This window comes from Sturnus vulgaris, chromosome 2 (genome assembly GCF_052056855.1).
Source record: "Sturnus vulgaris isolate bStuVul1 chromosome 2, bStuVul1.hap1, whole genome shotgun sequence".
In the NCBI taxonomy this organism is placed as follows: Eukaryota; Metazoa; Chordata; class Aves; order Passeriformes; family Sturnidae; genus Sturnus; species Sturnus vulgaris.
The window spans coordinates 68,564,828-68,587,678 of record NC_142244.1 but is presented as its reverse complement, the minus strand read 5'-3'; the positions used below and the strand labels follow the sequence as shown (position 1 = coordinate 68,587,678).

The following is a 22,851-nucleotide window of genomic DNA, read 5'->3' as shown; positions in this document are numbered from 1 at the left end:
AACCAACATAGTAATAAAATCAATACTTACATTTCCCTTGGGGCCACTATTTACTGTTTGCTGTGCCATTCCCTTAATGGAATGGCAGTTATGTTTGCAGAAACCTTGTAACTACGATTTTTGTATTTTAACTAAAAGCAGCTTTCCTGAAGTAGTATGATTAAAAAAGAATCTGGAGTTGCTTTCAGAAAATTGCTGTAAACATTTTGCAGTCAGTTTTAAGACTAGTAAATGTCACTGAATTCTAAAATGAATTATTCGTTATGTTTAAAGTCCTTTCAGTTGTATTACAATAGACATTTGCCTTAATCTTGAAATACTTCCCTGATTTGTTTTTACTTTCGTTTACTCAGTTCAAATTATTCTTAATCACTAAAAGCTCATTCCTGTGTGGAGGTCTGCAGTGTTCTCAAAGTGTACAAGGGAGTCTGGCAGTTTATTTGACTTAGCAAATTAAAATAATGGAGGAAAGCATGATCTTTGAGATGAGTCATTGCAGCTGCTGCACAGATCTAATTCTAGTCTTTTGACTTGGTTCTTCTTTCACTGAAGTCTGCCGTTCTCTGGCAGGGCAGCAGGCGTTCCTGTGCCTTGCAGTGTAACTGTATAGTACAGAAAGCATGCTATAGTTGACATTTATAGTGCACACAAGTGTCCTGTGCGTTTGCATATTCAGTAGAATATTTCTCTAATGATGTCTGACAAGAGGGATGAGCATCTGAAAGAAAATCTGTGAGTCATCATGGTTTAATAATTCGTTCCTTATGGGGCTCAGCTGACCATGCAGTGCTCTTGGCATGGCTGGAGTTTAGGGTAACAGGTTCTGTCGTACAACATGGCCACTTGCTTGGGCTCTACTGTCAGGGACTAACTATTAACTCTAATTGTTAACTAATTGTTACCTTTGATCATGTGGCCTTATACCAAACTTCTGCTTTCACTCCCATTTTGCAACTATTATTTTGAATAGTATTCATATGAGCGAGTCATTTGTAGTCTGCGTCAGTGTCTGATTATAATCACTTTGTGTGAAATGTCACCATTTCAGGATCTGCTTTCATTTCACTTGTTAGTGATATGGGAAAATTAAAAAATATGGAATGCAAAAGAAATGTTGAAATACATTAATTTGAAATGTTCCTTGCAACTTTTCTGTTAGGATGCATTTTAAAAGTAGGTTGAAATTTTTCTTTTAAATGTATATATGACTTATGCCAATTTTTGTACCTAGTACAGTTTAGGCATAGACTGTGTCATCAGTAATCACTGTTATAATTTTGTAAAATTTTTGTCTAAAATTTTCACCAAAAATATCCAAGAGTCTGCGCTCAGGCCATTATTAATTTTTCTAGGTTTCAACAGCAGCAGCTATTCAGCTTCCACAGAGAATAAGTCAGGGGAGAAACAGAAACAGAAATCTTTCAGTATTCAGAGATTTTTTTTTGTATCAATACTTCAAAGCTTTGGAGGAAGGAATTAAATTTTGTCATTAAGATGATCCTAGAATACCTAGTTCTAATCACTTGAAAATCCATCTGAGTCTGACTAAAATAGAAGTTTCTGCAGTTGTGTTTCAAATGCATATTGGACTTATTTAGAAACTTGCTACTCTCCTGCAGCTGCACTGGTATGGCCCAGACACAAAGAACGATATTTTGGAACATTTGACTCCTATTGCCTAAGTGATATTGGTACTAGAATTTTCAGCACTTGATGTCTGTTACCATAGAAGAAAGTCTTGATGTTTGTGTTTTGGATTTGGCAGGCGTAATTCCCTTCACTTTACTAATACAGTGCTTTATAGCATCCTTTGAGGATACTGTTTCTGGACAAAATCACTGGATTGCCCAGAAGAGGTTACTAAGAGCAAACTGGCTTCCACGCTACCAGTGAAAACATTGATGTCGGTCTAGATTAATCCCATCATCAAAAAGCAAACAAACGCACGCCCCACATACTTTAAAGTTTGTCCCAGTATGATTTAATTCTTTGAGGCTCAGCATTTGTTTATGCAAGCCTGCAGTATTTAGTGGCATCAGCAAACTTTGTTTCATTAATATTTAGCCAAAGCAATTGTGTGCACAGAATCCTAGACCCATTCAAGGAAACATATTTTGAAACAGGATATTGAAAATAAAGTCCATAGGACAACAAAAGTCAGCTTACATGCTGATGTCAGCATTTGTGTGTGGTGATAAAGCCAAGCTCTTTCCATGATAAAGATAAATTCATATCCAAATCTTTAATAAAAAACAAAACGGATGTTAGCTATTCCCATTAAAGTCCGAAGCGTCTTTGTAACACTTCCCAGAGATTCAATTGTTGGGAACAAAAGTTACGTCCTGTTAAGAAAAAAAATTAATCACTCAAGTTATTACATAGGGTATACTGTGTATTCCAGGTTCAAGCTTTATACTGAAGCCTTTGAAGAGGCTGCCCATACCTACCAAATGTTGTAATTGATACAGAATCACTGCTATACAACAGCTGCAATAACAAGGTGCTGCTGCCTTTACTTTAATCTACCTCTCTTTCTGCCAGTTTATTATGTTTTGAATTTATTCTTTTGTAGATCTGTGAGCTATCTTTCTTATGGAAATTAATCTTTTTAAAAGATTTGTACTCTCATTTTCAAACACTAATACATTCATTCAAGTATCCCATTATTCAGAACCAGCTGGCTTTTTATCTAGTGATATTTACTTCAAAAAGCCAAGTTAAATGGTATCATAGATTAATTCTCAGGGCACAGGAAAGCTTTTTTAGAGAAAAAGAGATTTGGTAATTACTTAGAATATCGCAATAAAATCACAGAACATGTCAAAAATGCGTTATATAATCTGTCATAATACGAAGCTTCAAAAAAAAGTTAATTCACTGAATTGAATCTAATATGTAGCATCAGTATATGATTTTTAAGTGAAACATTAAGTAAGGATAAAACTTTGCTGTGATTTATAATAAGCTATGTCATGATTTTTAGTTATGTATTTTTTCTTTGGAGAAAGCACTGAAACTTCAAAAAGGGCATTATCCACTGAAATTTCTTACATAAATCAAACTGGAAATAAGACACATTTTACAATTCAATTTAAGATCCCACAGAGACAATAATGTTGCAAGCTGTGCATTTTGCAGAGTAATATAGTAATGTCTAGTTTGCATTTTTGAAAAACCAAATTAATCACACTGTATTGAATATGTTGAAGTAAACCTAAAATTCATCTATTATTAAAAAACTTGTGCAACAAACACAAACTATATTTTATACATAAAGGACAAACTCATTTATTCATTAGGTTAAAACACTTGGAGTTTGCATTTTGTAGCTACTAAAGAAGTGACATTTGCTATCTGTTCTCTTTTTTAAATTTTTCAAAGCATTGTGTTCAGACTAATCTGCTTGAAAAATTGTACTAATACTTTAACACAGTGTCAATCCTGAAGACTGTGCAGAAATCCCTGTGGAAACTAAGGGTAGTCTTGATATTTAAATTTTCTTTTTTTATTAAATTACTTTACAGGAAAAATATTGAGTTATAATATATCTCATATTTAAGTAACATATTTCATCCTTTGAAAGATTAACCACAAGATAATAAACTTTTTAGCCATTTTTTAGCATTTGTATATTCTTTGAGCTAACACGCCTAGGCACTGCTTTGAATTAGGACTTGTATCTTTGCACTTAGCTGTGCTCAGACTGTTACATCAAAGCAACCAGAATAAAATTTTGGCCTTTATCAAGTCTCACTGACTTCAATGGAAACAGGATTTCAGTCATAATCTTTTAAAGGGAAAGATATTTTTAAATTATTTGTAGATTATTTTTATATTAGAATATAATTGTGGAAATATGTGGTTTATATCTTGTGGGGTATATAAGCTGTATGCTGAATTTGTAATTTGAATTTTGCCGAGTGTCAGGTGGTTCTGATTGTAATTCCATTTCTAGGAATGCCGCTCCAACTTCTTATGGTCTCTAGACCAAATTTTAATTCTAGGATTTGATTTCTGGGATAATTATTACCTGTTGGCAATTTGTCTGTGCATTCATGTCATGATGATTTAAAAATGAGAAATGCAGCTTTTTATTTTTGTTAGAAATCTATATTGACTGTACACTAGAGAGGTTGTTTGGGGAAACAAGGCTTCTGAAAAATGTGCACTTGCATTTTAAAGAAACAAAAATCTCAGTTCAGAATAAAAAACTTTTTTGGAATTTGAAAAAAAAAAATTGCATAATTTTTCCTGAAGCATCTGAAAAACTTCGGGCCCTTGTCCAATATTTTAGTTCAAGGTCTAAGCCTAAATAGTTTTTAATCCAAAAGTAATGTGTTTGTTCGTTTGTTTGTTTGTTTGTTTGTTTGAAGCAGGATAAACACATTGCTAGATCCAGTAGTAGAATTTCAAGCAGCTTTCAGGTCTTGGCCACCATAATGGAATCCATTTCTCCAGCTGAGGTGTATTTGTTTTGGGAAACTTAGGATGAGTGATAACATACAAATAGCTGATACAATTCCCCCAAGCATGGCACGGGTGTGGAACTAAGTGAGTTCTAAGGTCCCTTCCAACCCAAATCATTCAATGATTCTATCATTCTAAACTGAGCTGATCAGTGTGAATTGCTAATGTATCATCTTGTTTGTAGGGCTTAAGTCTGAGGCACTGAGCACACAGAAACATCTTTATCCATTGGGTGTGCAGACTGAACACAGGTTGCTGAGAAGGCATCTGCCTACCTTGTTATTGCATGATAGCCATAAGTTGTACGAGGGTCAATACTTGTTCAGAAAGCACGAGCCTTGGGAACAGAGGTTATCTTTCTCAAAACTGTACCCACAGTTCTGACCTGGAGAACATTGTCACTAATTGAGTCAAGGCAGGGTGAAGAAAAAGTACTTTTTGGCTACCTGTTGTCTCTCCTGTTATGTAACTCCCGTTATCTCTGATCAGATGAATTACTGATCACAGAGAAAGATTGATGGAGCTAGGAAACATAGTAAGATGTGCGTTTATGTCTGTTTCTGACCATTGAAAGAGTGCAGCATTCTGATTTTTACTAAATGAGATCTGGATGTAAATACCTTGCTAAGATTTTTGTCTAGTTAAAGATGTAGTTTAAAGTACACTTAAAAGGTGTGTGCATTTTTCACAAATCAGTTCGATATAAGATATAGGGACGACTACAATGAGTAAGATTCATGTGGGCTTGGTAAAGTTCAGAGTACTAAATCCTGGTATAATAGCTTAGGTGAAATTCCTTGTCCTAGAACTACTAGAGGGAAAAAAAAGACTCAACTGTAAAGCCAATATTGAATAAATTATCATAACATACTATCATTTAATGACAGTAGACTTTTTTGTAAAACACTGACTTGACTCTTTTGTCTCTTCCACATTAGGTGAAAATTTTTGTCGCTAGAGATGGTTATAGGTAGCAGTGATTCAGACATCTTCTGCAGTAAATAAATATTTTGTGTTAAATAACTTTAAGATAGTGGTTTATTTTACTTTTAAAAGGGAAACAAAAATTCCAAAATGAATTAGAAAGTAATAACACCCTCCTCCCTCCAAAACACAAAAGTCAAAGGAAATATTTGAGAAATTTTCTGTTTAATATGTATCACTTTCACATTCCTACCCTCTTAATCCAATTTCATACTTTTGCCTTTGTGTGAAGGTTTTACCTTTGATCATTTTTGTAAGGTTCCAGTCAGTAAAACCAGCAGCAGTTTTGAGTAGAGTGGGGTATCAATACATAAATAGAGAATGGTGATAGATTAAATCTCACAGAGAAAATGATCCTTTCTTGCATAAACAAGACCAATTATGAGAAACAATTAAAACAGATACAATTATATGTAGATCTTTCTCACTGAGGGAAATTCCATGTAGCCTGTTGTCTGTGTATGTGTACTTGTTTCTTTCAGTATTTTCACACTATAAGCTCTTTAGGGCCAGGAGTGTCCACCTGCTCTGTCACATATTATTACTACTACTGTTATTACTAGTCATACTAGTTGTAACCTCTTTCATTGTCATCCTGAAAAAACAATAAATTGTGCAGAAACAGTTTCAGCAGTCCTTGAAACAAGACTTAGGATCCATAAACTCTTAGGTAAGATTCCTCCTTTAAGTAACAAAATGGTATGGTCATTTGCCTTGGGACACGAAACTGTGGATCAAAACCCTAAAGGCATAAATGCATAACAGAGTTACTGTAGCATATTGAAGTGCTGAATAACAGCTGAGATGCAATAATGATTCTCACTCTGTGCCAAACACAAGATAACATACATGTTATTCTTGATCGAAGGAAGCACATTACGATTTTGTTTGCTAGGCTGAATGTACTAGATTTTGAGCTGATGGTCAAATATGCTCCATTTACAAATCCAAGTATGTGAAAAGAAGATATATTTTAGTAAAACTAATTTGTTGTACCATTTATGTATTTACGCATTTCGTTTGTGTGTGTGTATGTATGACATAAAAGTAGTGGTGTGGACACACATACACACACATGTGTTCAAGTAACATTGAAGTAGTGAAGGTGTGCCCTTAAAAGCTAGCAAAAGGTATTTTTTTCATGATGATAATAATAATAGTCATCATCATCACCACTGGATTTCTTAGAATCTATTACATGCTGCAAATTTACATAAGGAATATATAAGACCTAAAAATTAGAGACTAAATCAGAATGTTCACGAGGGAGCTAAATCAAAGCTGTACAGGCAACTTAAAAGTAAGACAATTCCTCAGAAAGCATTGAGTTAGCACCTGCTTCCCAAAGGAGGGGGAAAGGCTCTGTGACCCTCAGAGCTTGTGCAGCCTTCTGGCTTTTCCACAGCAGTTTCTAGCGTGGAAGAGACACAGCATCGATTTGGAAACCTCTGTGTCCAGCCCCATGCTGCTCATCAAGCCAATATCTGGGCAAACAGAAGTCTCCTTTTCCCTGAATGGGAAGCACAGCCATGTGCTCTGGAGAGTGACTGTAACTTGCTGCAGCTGGTGGGTTTTCATGCAGCCAACCTGCGGCTGTTTTCCCAGAGAGCATAGGGATGTAATTGCTATGAGACCTTGCGATCAACTTTGCTTAAGACTGGATATTAATCTGTTGATTAATAAGGACTGATTTTTTGATAATTTAGCTTTTCTTCCTAAGAAAACGACTAAAAACATTCAGTCAGTAAAAATCTGAAAAATTATGTTCAAGAAGGTATTCTGTATGCAACCATTTAGACCCAACATACTATTATGAGTTTGTGCAGCATTTGTGCTGGAAATCGAAATATTCCTCTTTAGTTCAGCAGTTTTTTTTTAAAAAATCATCAATAATCTTGATTTCCTGTAATATGTCAACCTTCCTGCTTTGCATTTTCATCCCTGGTGCATCTTCTTTGGAATAGATTGAATATGATTTTACAGAGGCCTTCTCACTTTTAATTTCGGTGTTTTGAAGCCAAATATATCTTGCTTCTCTTATTTTTTCATATTGTAACACAGCTGAAACAGGTGAGGGAAAGTGTGGACTAACTAACAATTATGTCTATCTACTAGAAGACATTAGGAAGCTTAGCATTCTCACTTTATGCATTTTGTCTATGCAATTAATTTTTGCACTTCAGTGTATTTAGTGAGGATTTTCTAGTATTTGTTTTTCTTAGTTTATACAGAATTGTCTGCTGTACTTAGATGTCCTGAAAATCTGCAGGACTTTTCTTCTTAAGTTAAAGGTGCAGTAATTAGGTTATTATTTTTCAAAACTTTTTGAGAATTTTTTTAAAGAGAAAGAGAAGGTGAAGACAAGTTACTGAATACATACATGGTATATTGCTTTGGTTTACATGGTATATTGCTTTGGTTTACTTTTCTTGTTTCTGAGCACTCCTAATATAGAATTAGAGGCTGTAAAACTCAGACTAGAGGTAATAAGGATCAAAAACCAGGGTCTACACCAACTGAGGAATTCCCTGTATCAGACCAGTGTATATATTAATTGTGAAATCCCATCCAAATCCGTATTTTCAGGAAAGTTTAGGCACTTGCTCATAGCCATGAATCACTCAGAAGCTCAAACTTGTGTCTTTCACCTTGGACAAGTTTCTGGACCTGTCTGTTTTAGTTTCCACTGTGCTAAAAAGGAAGCCTATATACTGTTACATTGATTATACCGAGCAACAGAATGAGGATAACTTCTTTCTTTATAAACTGAAGTAACAGGATCTTACACTACAAAACCTTAAGCCCATATTTTTCAGAAAATGTTCTAAACATGTTCTTACAGACTACTCAGCCAGGTATATTCATTCTTACCTGTTCCTTAGGCATACAGAAAATATTCGTATCCACAATTGCATGAAATGACTACATATTGTAATATATTAATTATCTACTGAATGGGCAATTTTTGCACAAAAGCAGGTACCACAGTAATTGAGATATTTGTAAAATACTTTGTGATGTTAATTGTGTTGAGAAATAAGGAAAATGTAGGTTTTGGTTGATTCCTGGTGGTTTATTAGTCTTTATATTTTAAAAACTCTGCCTCGAGGGACTAGCTGTACTTCCAGCTTTCTGGTCTGAAGTTAACCTATTTAACCAGGTGTACCTGGCAGGAAAATGGGGTCCAGTTTTTATTTTCCTGAACAGAGTGCATACAACACATCTGATTTTTTGTTTCTTGATGATGTCACAAATTTATTTTTGCAGATCTAAAATCACATTGTTATCTTTTAAGATCATATAACCATAAAAATAAACTGTTTTTTATCTATGAAATTAGCACAAGTTAGGTATTAGCAAAAGGAGACAAATGGAAAATCTATTTTTAGGTAAATGTCACACAGCCTGTAACTGACTTGCTGAGCTTTCAGTTGTCTTGGACAGTTTCATTATTCATTAAATTGAATTTTAAAAAGCTTTTCCTGTGTTAATCTTTTCTGGTGAAATAATGAAGGATTAGTATAAAATATCTATATTCTATGGGATTCATTGTAACTGTAAAAAAATTCTTTCGCTGATTAACTTATATAAATTCAGTATTTCCTGATTAATGATTAAACCTATACTCTGGTATTCAGCATTTAGAATTCAATCTTATTTCCTGGAATTAACAGTTTCTACTACAATTTTTATTATCAGAACATAAATATGGGAAAAGTAAAGTGGGTACAAATTTGGCTTATGGTGCAAAGTGCAGTTATAATTTCTTTGCCATTGCCACAAAACAATTATGCAATAAAATTAAAACAGCAAATTAAGCAGTCTACATGATTGAGGCTACTATTTTTCAGATTGCTACTTTCATCAGCAAAGAATAAACAATATGTAATTCCAAAGGTTCTTTTGGCTTCTCTTTATATATTTGTGTAGGAAAATGTTTATCAGAGGATAGGGAGTTTTTTTGTATGTGTGTTATTTTAAAAAAAATTTGCTACTGCACAGGTATATAATACTTTTAATTAAGAGCCCACATTGCTCATGGCCTATTTAAGAGCATAATCATGATTTTATAACGGAAAAACTCCAAAACAATGCAAAACTTTGTGAGGGGGTAAAATAGGAAAAAAAAAAATCCTTATGTAAAGCCAAATACAAAGTGCTACAGAGAAGACTTGGGAAACTTATTTTTCTGTGTCACAGTACTTTCTCTCCTGATCACTTTGTGGTCTCAGAAGAGGTAGCAATCCAAGTATCAAAAATATTAGACAGATACTGTTTACAAATGGAAAAGGTTTGTTTGTTTTTTTTCTTTGATGATTTAACAGTAACATAGAGACCTTATAAAAATGCCTTTGGCTGTGGTCCTTTATACAGTCTCACATCACTCATATTGCAGATAAATTGTACATCTGATTTTAGGAAACTGAATGATACAGAAATCAAATCACAAATTTATAACAATTCAAAGACTAAAGTATTTGATTTGGGCAGTTTACGAAATGGTTTCCTCACTGTCAGGAGGCTAAGATTACCAATTTTTAGCATGCTGATTATGCATATTTTCCAGTGGACATAAATAGCCTAGATCGTGAATAGTCCACTTCAGAAAAATGAGCCAACACAGCTGATACTGATGCTTTGTTTGGTAATTGTTGCTGAGATACAAATTGTTTCAGCAAACACAGAAGATAACAGATAGATTAGGAGACTAAAAGGAGATCAGTAGCACACACACAAAAAAAAAAAAAAGAAAAAAAGGAGAGTTATTAGTGGGAAATCTTTTGTGTTTTTGCTCTGTGATATTGCTTGTGCATATAATGGTACCTGAAACTGTCCCTGAGCCAGTGCTGGGGTTCACTTGCCTAAAGACATGCTTGAAGTGTTCTCTGGAATTCCATAAAATATCAAATTTTCCACCTGAAAGGAAGGGCAAGACCCAAGGGCCTGGCAGATAGCCTAATTTTAATTTCTAAAAACCACCTATAATCAAAAAAAGTTTGACATAGTTGCCTAGGCATAAATATCTGCTAATATCTTAGATACTCTTGAGTATCCTGCCTGATCTACACCTCCAGACAGCCCTGGGGTCTCCTGCAGGTACTGTGTGGTACTCACCAACCCTGCAAGACATTATTTGAATTCTTTTGGCCATCTCAGGAGTTGTGTGTCCAGGCCATTGAACTGAGTCTGGGGGAAGGGCCACTGTAGTCTTTGGAAGCAGCAGATGCAGATTCAGCTGGCCAAAGATAGGCCTGTCTCCCACAGAGCGAGCTCAGCAGCTCTCTAGAACCTTTTGGCTGGATCCCTGTGGACTATCACAGGAACGAAATTGTACAGCTCACATTGTGGAAACAGAAATTTAAGCAAACTGCGCCCTAATGGAGTCAGAATGAAAAAAGGAAAAGGAGCCTACAAATAACAGTAATGATTATAAAAATGAACCTGGTACATTTAGATCAGCATTTGTTTGTTTGCGGGGTTGACGTTGTACACTAGTTTTCTGCTTCATTTTCTTTTTCTTGGCTGCATTGCCTTCTAGTCCAGGATTGTTTCAATTTATTATTACCATCCTTAGCTACCTAATTGGGCTACTAATGAATACAAATAATCCAGGCATCAGGCTTTTACAGACCCACTTCAGTGTACAAATAATGGTTTGTTGTGTAACTGCTGATTATGGAAGAAGGTAACTCACATTACGGAAAATATGTGCTGAAGTATTGGTGATGAGGAAAGAAATGGATTCTGCACTATGCCTTTTACATTTTGAAAAAGTATTGTCATTCTTGTTCCATCGAGTTGTCCGTCATAAGAAAACGTGACATCATCTGAACCTGGTTTTTCAGCACGTTTACTTACCTTTGGAACTTAATTTCAATTTTTTGACTGCCTGTATTAGCACTAGCACATATGAAATTTGTAGTTGGCTACCAAATTGCCTATTCAAGTACATATGTATGGGGCTTGAGCACTCAACATTAAGCATTTGCATTTCAAAATTGCATCCCTTGTGCTTGAAAGCCTTGAAAATGGTACTCTGTGGTCAGCCTAGTGCAGCGTCAATTGAAATGCTGTTTGAATGCAATGTAGAGCTTCCAACTGCTGCTTCAGAAAGTGTTATGCTGAATCTGGAACACTTTGCATAATTTAATTAATTATGCCACTAAAAACTGATTTTCTCTCAATTTAAAGCAAACAGCTTTTATGAGGGTGAACTGCAGCACCCAGGGATATCAGGTGTCCAAGCTTTTAATCCTATTACAAAGACTTGACAACCACTGATGGAAACTGGAAAAACATAAGCCTCCAGCAGGGCAACAAGTGAAGAGGAAGAAGGCAACAGATTTTTAATACTCTTTGAAACCACTGTATGCATTAAATCAAAATCAAATGTAAAAAGTAAGAAAGCTGGTAGCTTGCACTTTGTTGTGCAGACAGTGAATATTGTCTAAGGAATAGTGCTTATTTTGCTTTGACATTAATGAAAATAACTGTTTCCTCTAAGAGGAAAAGTGTTCTGTTTAACTAGCATAAGAAAAACATGGTGAATGGCCAAGACTATTTGTATCTGTGTCTATTCACTTAGTGTTCAGGAGCTCAACAGTCACAAGTTTTGAAAGTGGTTTCTAATGTTACAGATTGGATTCTGCCTAGAAATCATTTTCTATAGAAGCAAATCTTAACAGATGATTCCAGACTACAGGTATTAAGGATACTGTCACTTAAATGCTAGCCTTGATACTTTGGCTTTCTGAAACTTGTCTTCTCTCTTCCAAGAGATTATTGGATTCAATATCACACTAAAACAGCAGACACTGTAATTTTGAGGCAGAAAAAAGAGTACTGATTTAGAAAAGCTCTAATTTCTGTGCCACATAAGCGGAGCCATAATTGGCAAACTATGACTGACCTTGCAAAATTCTGTGACCAGGTTAGGAAGGGTCATAGAAGAATTGACTCCATCTCCATATCGAACATCAGCATGTAACATGAAATTAACTCCTCTGTAGAAGATCTTGCTGATAAAAATAGGGAAAATATCTCATTACTGGGAATTCAGCAGCCCTATAAAATGCAAACATCTTCCTTATAATGTTAACAAATAATATAATTACTAATATATATTTATGTAGTATTTGTGTTCTTCATATATATGAGATGCTACTCCTGGCTAAAAGGGGAAACAATAGTTAGAAGGGCTCATTGGAAGAGCTTTAACCTAGATTTAGAGGGGCCCGGGATAAAATCCAGCTCATCAGAGATGTCTGGACGAGGCACACCAGTGTTTGAAGGACAGTATTTTAGCCAGGTCCTTTGCTCTGCCATCTCGCTGGAGGTAGAGGATGGAGAGCTATGTGGTGGGAAAGACTGCAAAGTGGGTTGTTTAAGTGCTAGAAATTGCAGAAACACCTAAGAATAGTCATGTAGGAATTACTTGTCTCCCCCAAAAAGATGGTGGGATCAATAGGCCAAATGAAATGCATCTAGAGCAATGCACACAGCATGGCCACCAAACAGGAAGAGCTGGAAGCCATTGTGCAGCAGGAAAACTGCAGTGTTGCCAGCACGAAGACGTGGTGGGATGACTTCCACAACTGGAGTGCTACAATGGATTGCTATAAACTCTTCAGAAGGGATAAGCAAAACAGGAGGGTGGGGTAGGCCTGTATGTTAGGGAGCGAAATGCATACATCACAATGGTAAAAAGCAGAAAATTAGAGAATATAAAATTGAAAGGGAAAAAAAGATCTTTTTTCAAATAAGATTTAGCTGCTTTACTATGCATTTAAATGTATGTTCATGCTTTTTGGGAGTGTCTTAGTTCTCAAAATAACAGAAAATGTGTTCACTTGTTGGAGGTCATGAGATTCAAATCATATATTTACCAGCTCAAGTATGTTCACTTTTATGTATGCATAAAGGTTATGAAAATTTCTTGTAAAATAATAAAAGTATCTCATATAATTGATTATTTTCATTGTTTTATAAAATTACTTTGTTTGATGGCAGGAGATTTTGGACTGAATTTTCATTACCTACTTCTGAACAATTTACACTGGGATTGAGACAGTATTGAGCTAATGAGTTAGAATTTATATTGAGCCTTAACTGTCTTCCTGAAGTAACTAGGGAAGAAAATCATGGCAGTAATGGAGTATTTTTCATTATAAACTATGTTGTACAGCTTTTACAATCAGGTTTTTAATAGATCTAGAGAAATTAAATTGGAATTCTACCAACTTCTGTGCTTTTGTCATCCAATGAAAATGATGTTAAAATATGTCAAGACTAATAGGCTTATCCCCTTTCTACTGAAGTAAGGAGATGATGTTTTTCCTGTTGTTTTTCAGTCTCTGTTGTTCATTAAAGAGTAAGATGTATGTAGAAAAACATTCAGAAATAGGCACTTTGCTGTAATCCATAATGCTAAATAGAAACTGAGCATAGATCAAATACATCTTGACTTATGTCATCCTAAAGTCCCTATCAAGAGATTCTCCCATGAAAATAGTAGACATCTTTAAAGTCAGGAGGTTGAAATTGTGCTCCACATGAAAAAGGAAGCAATCATATTTTGCTGATGGGTGTATTAATACTGCTGAGAATGCATGCATATATCCATATTTATTAATATATTCAAACATTGTTTATTGATTGTGTATGGCAAACAAATTCATACAGTCAGTGTATAGATTACTACACAGTAATCTATACACTGACTGTATGAATTTGGTTACCATACACATATGCATATGCATTGAGTGTATGCATAAATATACATACACTCAATCTCAGCATTATATGTAAGTACACCCCAAGGATAATATAATGTGTTAGCTTGGAAGATCTTAACCTTTTAATTGCATATAAATATATAAATTAATAATGAGATATTAACTATTATTGTCCTTTATACAGGATGCATCGTATATTCCTTTGATTGTATCTTATTTAATTCTATGGTTATTTTTTATGAGGAAGTCTGCAATAGTGAGAAAGGGTGTTTCTCAAATAAATGAATTATTTCTCATGTCAGTACTTATTTCTTCTTTGCTGTTAGTCTGTTCCACTACCAGAAGACTGCAAGAATCAATATAATCTCTTAGATTTTTATTAATAATATGAAATAAAAATTGAATATACAAAATAGAATCATCAGCCAATAATCTATGCATGCATGTTGGTGCCCTCAAAAAGAATTAATAGATTGTTCTTTTAATTACTTCAAAGAATGTTTATTTATTCACATATACAGGACACAATATAAATACAGTTTAAATTTTAATTGGCATAACAGGACATATTTTTGTTAGATATTTTGTAGGCAAAAATATCCTATCACATATTAAATAGTTTTATTTTCTAAGTATGAGAAAAGTGTATGTACAATATACACAAAACACAGACTTCATGTGAATGAGCACAACTCTAATACTCTAATGCTACCTCTTAGTTATTCTTACCTCAAAAGTTATTTTTACATACCTTTTTCAGAGGGTGGAAAAATACCCCAACCCTAAAGTCCTTCCCCAACCAACATATTAAAAAAAGAGAATTAAAAATAAATTGCCACTTGCAAAAAATTCTGGCCTTGCTTCCAAATTCAGAAACTGAAAATTTGGAGTCTTCATTCATCCAAATAATATATATTCATTCCCCACAGGCAGCAGTGATGGTTCTTGGGATAAAGAAAAACTTCAGTCTCCCCCCACCCAAGGATCACAGGCCTCTGTTAACCACCCCAGCTTGCCTGGACAGCATAATGTTCCAGTTAGCCATCCTCTCAACCCTCTTCAACAGAACCACCTTCTGCCAAATGGTACGGGTTGACATCTTTCAGCACTAACATCAGCAGTTTTCTAGTTCCTGTCTCTTCTTTTTTTGTGTGTGTTCACATAAATAGGCAATGAAAAAATCAAGGATGTGCAGAATACTGGAATGCTCCCTGTAAAGTATTAAGCAGGGGAAGTGGAGACAGTAAAGAACAAATACATATGCAATAAAATTGATAATTAAAATAACTGCTAACTTGCGCATCAGTGGCGTAATGACGCATTGCTAAGGCACCTTACAGCAGATATCAAAAACTATAATAAATAGCCATTGCTTAGCAATGATACCATACATTGCACAGATATGAACAAACTAAGAGGTCTAATAGCCTCTCCTTGTGGCTAGAAACTTTCCATGGTTGCTAGTGATTCACCCCTGCATCTCCCAGCAGAGAACTGATGTAGACCTGCTTTTTCCTGCAATGTGAACCATCTTGCCACCTGTCACTTGAATAATGTCCATCAGGAGAAAAAAAAAGACAGTGCTTAAGAAAAGATGCATAAACCTATTTCCCTGTTTTTCCCCTCAACAGGGTTGGAACTTCCTTTTATGATGATGCCCCACCCGCTGATTCCCGTGAGCCTACCTCCAGCTTCTGTCACGATGGCCATGAGCCAGATGAACCACCTCAGCACCATTGCCAACATGGCAGCAGCAGCACAAGTGCAGAGCCCTCCATCCAGAGTGGAGACATCTGTTATTAAGGTAACTGTAGAACAAACTGAACCAAACCAAACCAAAAGGCAACAAATTGTAGCCCACTCCCAACCACCATAAATGGTGTAAAGGTGTATAGGTGTCAAATGTAATAAGGTAAGTCACAAAGTCAATAAAGGCAAGAAAACTAAGTGTGGTGACTGTGAGAGCGCAGCAGGCTACTGGTAGCCCCTGTTTCCTTCTCAATTTCCCTCCATCTCTCTAAATCAGTATTAAAGCAACACTCAAATTGAAGAATTTTCATACGCAGCTTTGTGATTTCTCATATTTCATAGTCTGTTATCTAATGTTCCTTGAGATATCATGAAAAAAATTACTCTTAAATTAGAAGGGATTGTTCTTCCAATTTTAAAACCTAAGCATTGGAACTGAAATGCTCTAAGTTATCTGAAGAAGACTGAAAGGTTTGATACTTCACCTATGCAGAAACTAAATTTGCCAAATCCCAAACAAATTAGAATGAAGTAGTGCAGAAGAGTCCCTGTAATCTGCAGGCCAGAACTGTAGTATTATAGGGATATCTCAAAAATATCTGTTATCTGAACTTGTCTACCCGTTTTAGGTTTTGTTTGTAGCCTTTAATTAAACGAATCTGGTTATAGAGGCATTTACCAGAGGCATGGACTCTTTTCTTCCTCTTACTAAAGGTGACCTGTTTTCATTTTAAAGCATTTCATTTTAAAAGACACTTCCCTGTTACCATTAGATAATTATGACTTGATCTTTATTCAGATATCTACATTTTGCTACTTATCCTTCAGTTCTAATAAATGAGAAAGAGAAAGCACACAAACTTTTGTTCTTTTATCTAATGTATCTTAGAAATAGACACACAAAAGCAAGTTTATGTGTTTTTTCAGGGCTATGTTGGAAATCTATCCAGTTATGCAATTCTTTTGACAAAAATTAGGTAAATTTAGAGTCTCTTGGACCTTTAAATTAGGGGTTACAAAAGTTTTGAAGTTCATGATAATTTAAGTAGAGTGAAGAGGTCTGACTTTATTAAGATATTCAACATACTGGTGCACCTTTTTTCTTTAACCTAACAAGCACAGAACCGCAAATTACTGTTCAGTTAAAAGTCAGCAAAGCGATGCTTTTATTGACCTAGGAAAATACGATCTAATGGCCTAATTTAGTCACCTACACTTCCAAATGTACGGTCTTCTTTGGAGGCCTTCAGGGGCATTCCTTTCTCATCTTTGTTGACATGAGGAGTTAAGATACTGGTTTGAGAAGAATTGTTTATTTGGGTTGTATGCCAACAAGACTAGATATACCCCAGTTTCCATCTTGCCCATATCTTGTGGCTATAAGCACTCTGCTGCTAGCTAACTGATTACATGGTGATATTTGCACCTTTATCTTTCTATTTTTACTTGATTGGTATTTAGTGAGAGTTACATGATACTAGTGTTCTCTGGAACACACATGGTGCTTTATTTAATTCTAAATTTATTTTCTTAATTGGAACAGTGGCCACTGGTACTACAGCAGTATCTAAAAAATGAAGATTGAGATGGAGATGGAGCACATGCTAAATGACACCTGACATATGAATTACTGTGCCAACAACACTTTGTTTTCACTATTTTCATGCTATTTTCCCTCTTTTCATTTTCTATGAGAAATTTTATTTCATATGTAAGAGTATAAAATTTGACCTTCATGAGCATTGATAACCTTCTGTTTCTAAACTTTAACAAGCTGACTTCTAGCTTGTAAAGCTGATTTACAGGTTAGTTGTAGCTATTAAAACTGCCTAAGTTACCATGGCCTACATTTAAATATGTCTATGGGAGCATATTCGAGTGTGCCCTCTATTTTTTCTCCAGTTACCACAGTCAGGTACATTTGAGGTGCATTAACATGTCTCATAGGCCTGTAAAAGTGGTTTCCTTTTGGGGAAAGCAGGTCCTGCTCTGTTGACAGATCTGCCCCTATTATGGGAACATTGCTGGACCTAGGAAGCACTTAACTGAGAAGTACTTTTGGCTTATGTGATCTAAACCTGTCTAGTAGATTTAAAACTATTGGACTCCAAAAGGGGACATACTGTCATCATATAACTGTGTATATTATTATAATTGTGAGCAGTCCCATACCAGAAAATTTTCCTTATCCTGGGGTCCTTTACTTAACAAGTTCATTTTTGTAACTCATCTATTTTCTTTAGAAGAGATAGATTCCTTATAATCTAGGTTAAGACCTTGAAAGTACCTAGCAATTTAGGCTCTCTGAAACATTCTATCAGCACACTGTAACTGGAAAAATCATAATTTCTTTCCAAAAGCTTGCTTATTTAAGCATTTGTTTGTATTAATAATCTACAGTATGTATCAATGTCATTTTTGAAAATTCAGCTCTCATATTCATGCTAATTAAATATTCATTGTAGCTGCCAACTTTTGCATAACTTCTGGCATAACATCCTGTGAAAGTTATTTGACAAACCAGGTTTCATGTTCCCATCTGGTTTGCACATAATCGTAATATAAAAATATGTGGATTTCAATGAAATGTTTTTAAATTACCAAATTAACCTAAGTTCTCTTTAGAAAAGTGTGCACATACGAGGATGAAATGCACATTTCTTTTGAAGTTTGCACTAATAAGTTAAGGATTGTGGGTACTTTATGTAGAACATGACATTACCCATGTGCTGTCTTGACTTCTTCAGTCAAGGCTTGTGACATATTGCTCACAATTCATTTCTACTACAGGTGAGTCCATAAACACAAGTTTTAATCTGTCACTCAGAACTCACTTCTAAATGTAAGACCTTGCTGTACATAGTTATTTCAACAGTACTATAAGGGCTAAGGAATTTACTGTTTCCTACTCATTCCTTCAGCCTCACTGTGGTACAACATATGTCTAGATTTATGTCCTCTGTTATTATCTATTGCAGATGGATATGGTCATGTGGATAGAGGTAGCACAGCCAAGTAATTATGTTCCTATTTTTTAATACTGAACAGGATTGAAACATAAACCCCAGAAACTTAAAAGCATGAGGTCATTATCAGGAGATTTTCTTCCCATGAGGATGGACATAATGTCACTGGCAATTTACCTGTTCTTCTCTAGGCATAGTCAGAGGCTGTGATTTTAATGTCCATTGAATTATATGCACTGAGTAGTTGAGCAGGAAACCATAATCAGCATACTTCTTGAACCTTGTGCTGGCAATGTAATGTTTATGAATAATAACCTATACTACAATCAAAATAAATATCTTCAAGAATAAATGTAAGTGAGAAGGTCAAACCTCCTTTTTCTTTATTTTTACAGGATTGGATAAATAGTGCAGTTGCTCTCTTTCATGAAACTGTTTGTTATTAGAATTATAGCTTCCAGTTTTTTACATCTATTCTTTTCAGACGTTTGGTTTTGTTTTCATTATGGTTTGACTAATTTTTTTAACCCTAATTTTACTGAAGTATTTTCTTCTTAGTATCAGTATTTCCACAAATTCAAAAGTTTTTGAGTCACTCATCTCGGAGTTTGTAGTTGTAACCTGAAATGACAGCACAGATTTGAAATTAGAGTACAGCATGTTTGCCAGTGTAAACTCTGCTTGAAAGTTAGCAGGCCTGTGAGAAATTTCAGCTCTGAAAAGTAAATCAATAGTAACCATATCTAATTAAATAACAAAGAACAAAATTAAGTCTTAGAAAATCAGAGTCTTCAGATTATGAACAACCAGGTTCATTGGGTAGAAGAATTGCCTTTGTGAACAGTGCCACAGTAGATGACTTGCTGACCTTTCCTTCCAATTCACTGACTTCACAGCTAGTGCTGTTATCTTTAAACTCACAAAGCTTCAAATGCCTTTCTATTACTGGGCAATATTTCATTTCTTCATGATAAGATGTTGGAATAAAGCTGAGATCATGTACTAACTAAACATTTTATCCTGCTGTATTCAGGAGATGAGACAAAGACAAAATTACAAGGGAAGCCTTACAAAGCAACACCTTAGATTTGGCAGTGAACTCTGAGCCCTAAAATCTTCAGAATTATATTTCAGAAGAGTGTTGTGCCCTTTCGAACATGAGACGAACATTAGATGTCTTTTTGTAATGGAATGTTTAGATATATGAGTTGGATGAATAAGAGGAGAGCAACAACAAGCAGGGACAGCAGATTGTGACAACAATGAATTGCAGTGAGTGTGACAGCTGTGACCTGGGGATGCTTTAGACATGAAGTGGCTTTCATCACCTGCCCATGGTTTCAAAGGCTCAGCTTGTTAGCAGTTTCCCTACATCAATTTTTTTTCACTCAGCAAAAAGATATATGAAAATATAAAGGACATGCCTTATATTGAAATTACATTGTAAAAGTTAGAACAGAGCAGCAGCATGCCAGAATCAAAAATTGCAATTTATCTGTATGTGACTAATACCTATAGAAAGAATTAATAATAAAACAGAAGAAACCAACACCTTCAGCTGAAAAAGTGAAGACAGCAGTGGTGCAGTAGTTTTCCACTGTGTAATGAATACATCAGACTAAACTTTGCTAATTCCCTCACATATATCACAGCACTGGTTGTGTTACATTATTTTATACCTTTTTAAAATCTATTTATAGATAGATATATTGCTGTGATCCAATAGCCGAAATTTACTATTAATTTATATAACAAAAGTAGCTTCTGACAGATTTTATTTTTTAGCATAAGTCGGTTTATAGGACTATTTTGACATGAAATTTTATTTTAGCATTCATTCACTTTTTCATTTTTCATTGACAGTATGTGTGTTCTGTTGATATAATTTAATGTTCTTTCTTTTTTGCCTGTAATAGATGAACTCAGTTGGTCAGAGCCTGGTGCTAATAACACCTAGGTCATAGGTTCAATCCCCATATGGGCCATTCACTCAAGACCTGGACTTGATGGTCCTTATGGGTCCCTTCCAATTCAGACTTGTGTGTTTCTGTGATTGTTTCTCAAAACATCCTAATAATAGCCAAAGAGAAGAAATATGTCACAGCCGCACAGAAATGGCTGAACAGAGTACATTTTAATGTCTCATGCCAGACTGGTGGTGAGCAAGTCCAGAGAACATACCTGAAAGGAAACAGACTCTAAGAAGAAAAAGGGCAAGTTCACTTCACTGATCTGAATCTTGAATCATGTGTTGAAGGCAAAAGTTTTCTATGGACACTTCTGTGCCTTACAGGAAAAGCAGTATACAGACAGTGGCAGTATTCCTGTGAAGCTGGATAAGCTATACATGTTTTACAGACAGGGAATGAAAACAAAATTGACTGTATTCCAAATTGGCAGAAACACCCTTTTTGTATGCCTGGCCTGAAAAACACCTGACTTTTCAGATAACCTACTATTTTTAGAGACATTAGTGCGTTGTGCATTCTAAATAGAAATTTTAAAGTGCTTTTCTTGAATGTGTAAAAGTGCAAGAAGAGGGAAGTTACTTTAATGTCCCCTTTCTCTGATACATGAAGTATGATCAAGTTTTCTTCTTTATGTAAGGAGAAATTTGATTTGGAGCAAATAATAAGATGTAATTGGTCTACAATAAATATTTTAGAATAAAAATAGGACTATCAACTCCTAAAACAACTGCTTTTACATGTTAAGAAACCGAACATGAAAATTGGAATTTACTTATAAATTTTAAAGTATAATGTAAATCAAATAGCACTTAATTTTATCATGACTACAGACAATATTATATCTAATTTGTAGGAACCTGAACATAACAGAGAAAATCTCCACATTAGAATAACTTGTATATATATGCCTTTTTTTTTTTTTTCATTTAGAATGAGTAGATCTTAGGTCAAATTATAGCTGACCTTCTTTATTATGGCATAACCATCTTTATATTAGAGGACACTGTGGAGTTCCACCTCATTAATTAGTTCTATCTATGTGATTTATTTATGAATATTATTTGTTTTAGCTTTTAATATAGTTTTTATATAATTACCTTAGAGGATGCTAACTAAATATTGTAGGCTGTAACTTGGAATCATGTCTTTTTTTTTAATAATGTGAGATCCTATTATTTATTTTATCATGCGTGTTTCTGAGGTGCAGTTTGAAGCTAATAGCAGCCATATGCTCATATGATTTAACTTATGGCATGTAAAATAGGTATGACACATGACACAAACTTTATGTTTGGAAATTTGCATGTTCATGTGTGTAACAGGGAACTATGCATGTAGTGTGAGATTAACTTGATGCAAAATGGCCACGGGGCCAGGTATGAGGGATGAGATTCATTTTGCTGACTTCTAGGGAATACTACATTGGATCTATTTGAGGTAGTCACTTTAGAGTGAGATGAGTTGTACCTTGGAAACATAAATGTATGGGTGACACATGAGCCTAGGGTGACTAGTAGTGATGCAGGTATTTGTAATATAGACAATGACATCTAGTCAGATGAATTCTTGGTGTTTGGCTGCATGTGTGGTTTGGATTTACTTTGAGGGGTGAATTCTTAGTGATGCTTCTTAAGCTTACTTTTTAAGTATGGCTAGATTTTCAGATGAGGAAAAAAAACCCTTAAAAATTAGGAGAGTGTGTCCAGCTTGCCAATAAGGAGCTACAAATTTGATTTGAACAGAATTTCTTGCATGTCTGTATATTTGCACGTTGCATGAGGTTTTTTTATACCTTAGGAGGATATTTTGTTTGTTAGAACATATATTCATTGTGAAGGTAAAACCAAGCTCATTCTTCTATTGATAGAGATCGACTTTGTTTGTTTGTTTGCTTGTTTTTAATCTCTGTAATGGCCCAATCCATTGACACCCACTTCCTGACTAGGTCACTGTACTGCTCATGATTTCAAAGGATCAGAT

The 22,851-nt window shown here is 34.9% G+C and overlaps 1 protein-coding gene across 6 annotated transcripts in view; it reads left to right on the top strand.

Moving 5' to 3' along the window:
- The window catches only part of DACH1 (dachshund family transcription factor 1), a 353,085-nt gene that overhangs the window by 220,314 nt on the left and 109,920 nt on the right, over positions 1-22,851 (top strand). For 3 of the 6 annotated variants that reach the window (XM_088159742.1, XM_088159743.1, XM_088159744.1), the window contains exons 4-5: positions 15,116-15,271; positions 15,818-15,990. In XM_088159742.1, coding sequence (XP_088015868.1) covers positions 15,116-15,271; positions 15,818-15,990 — 329 coding nt within the window. The remainder of the gene's footprint in view (positions 1-15,115; positions 15,272-15,817; positions 15,991-22,851) is intronic. The other 3 variants (XM_088159745.1, XM_014870941.2, XM_014870939.2) reach the window with 1 other exon arrangement.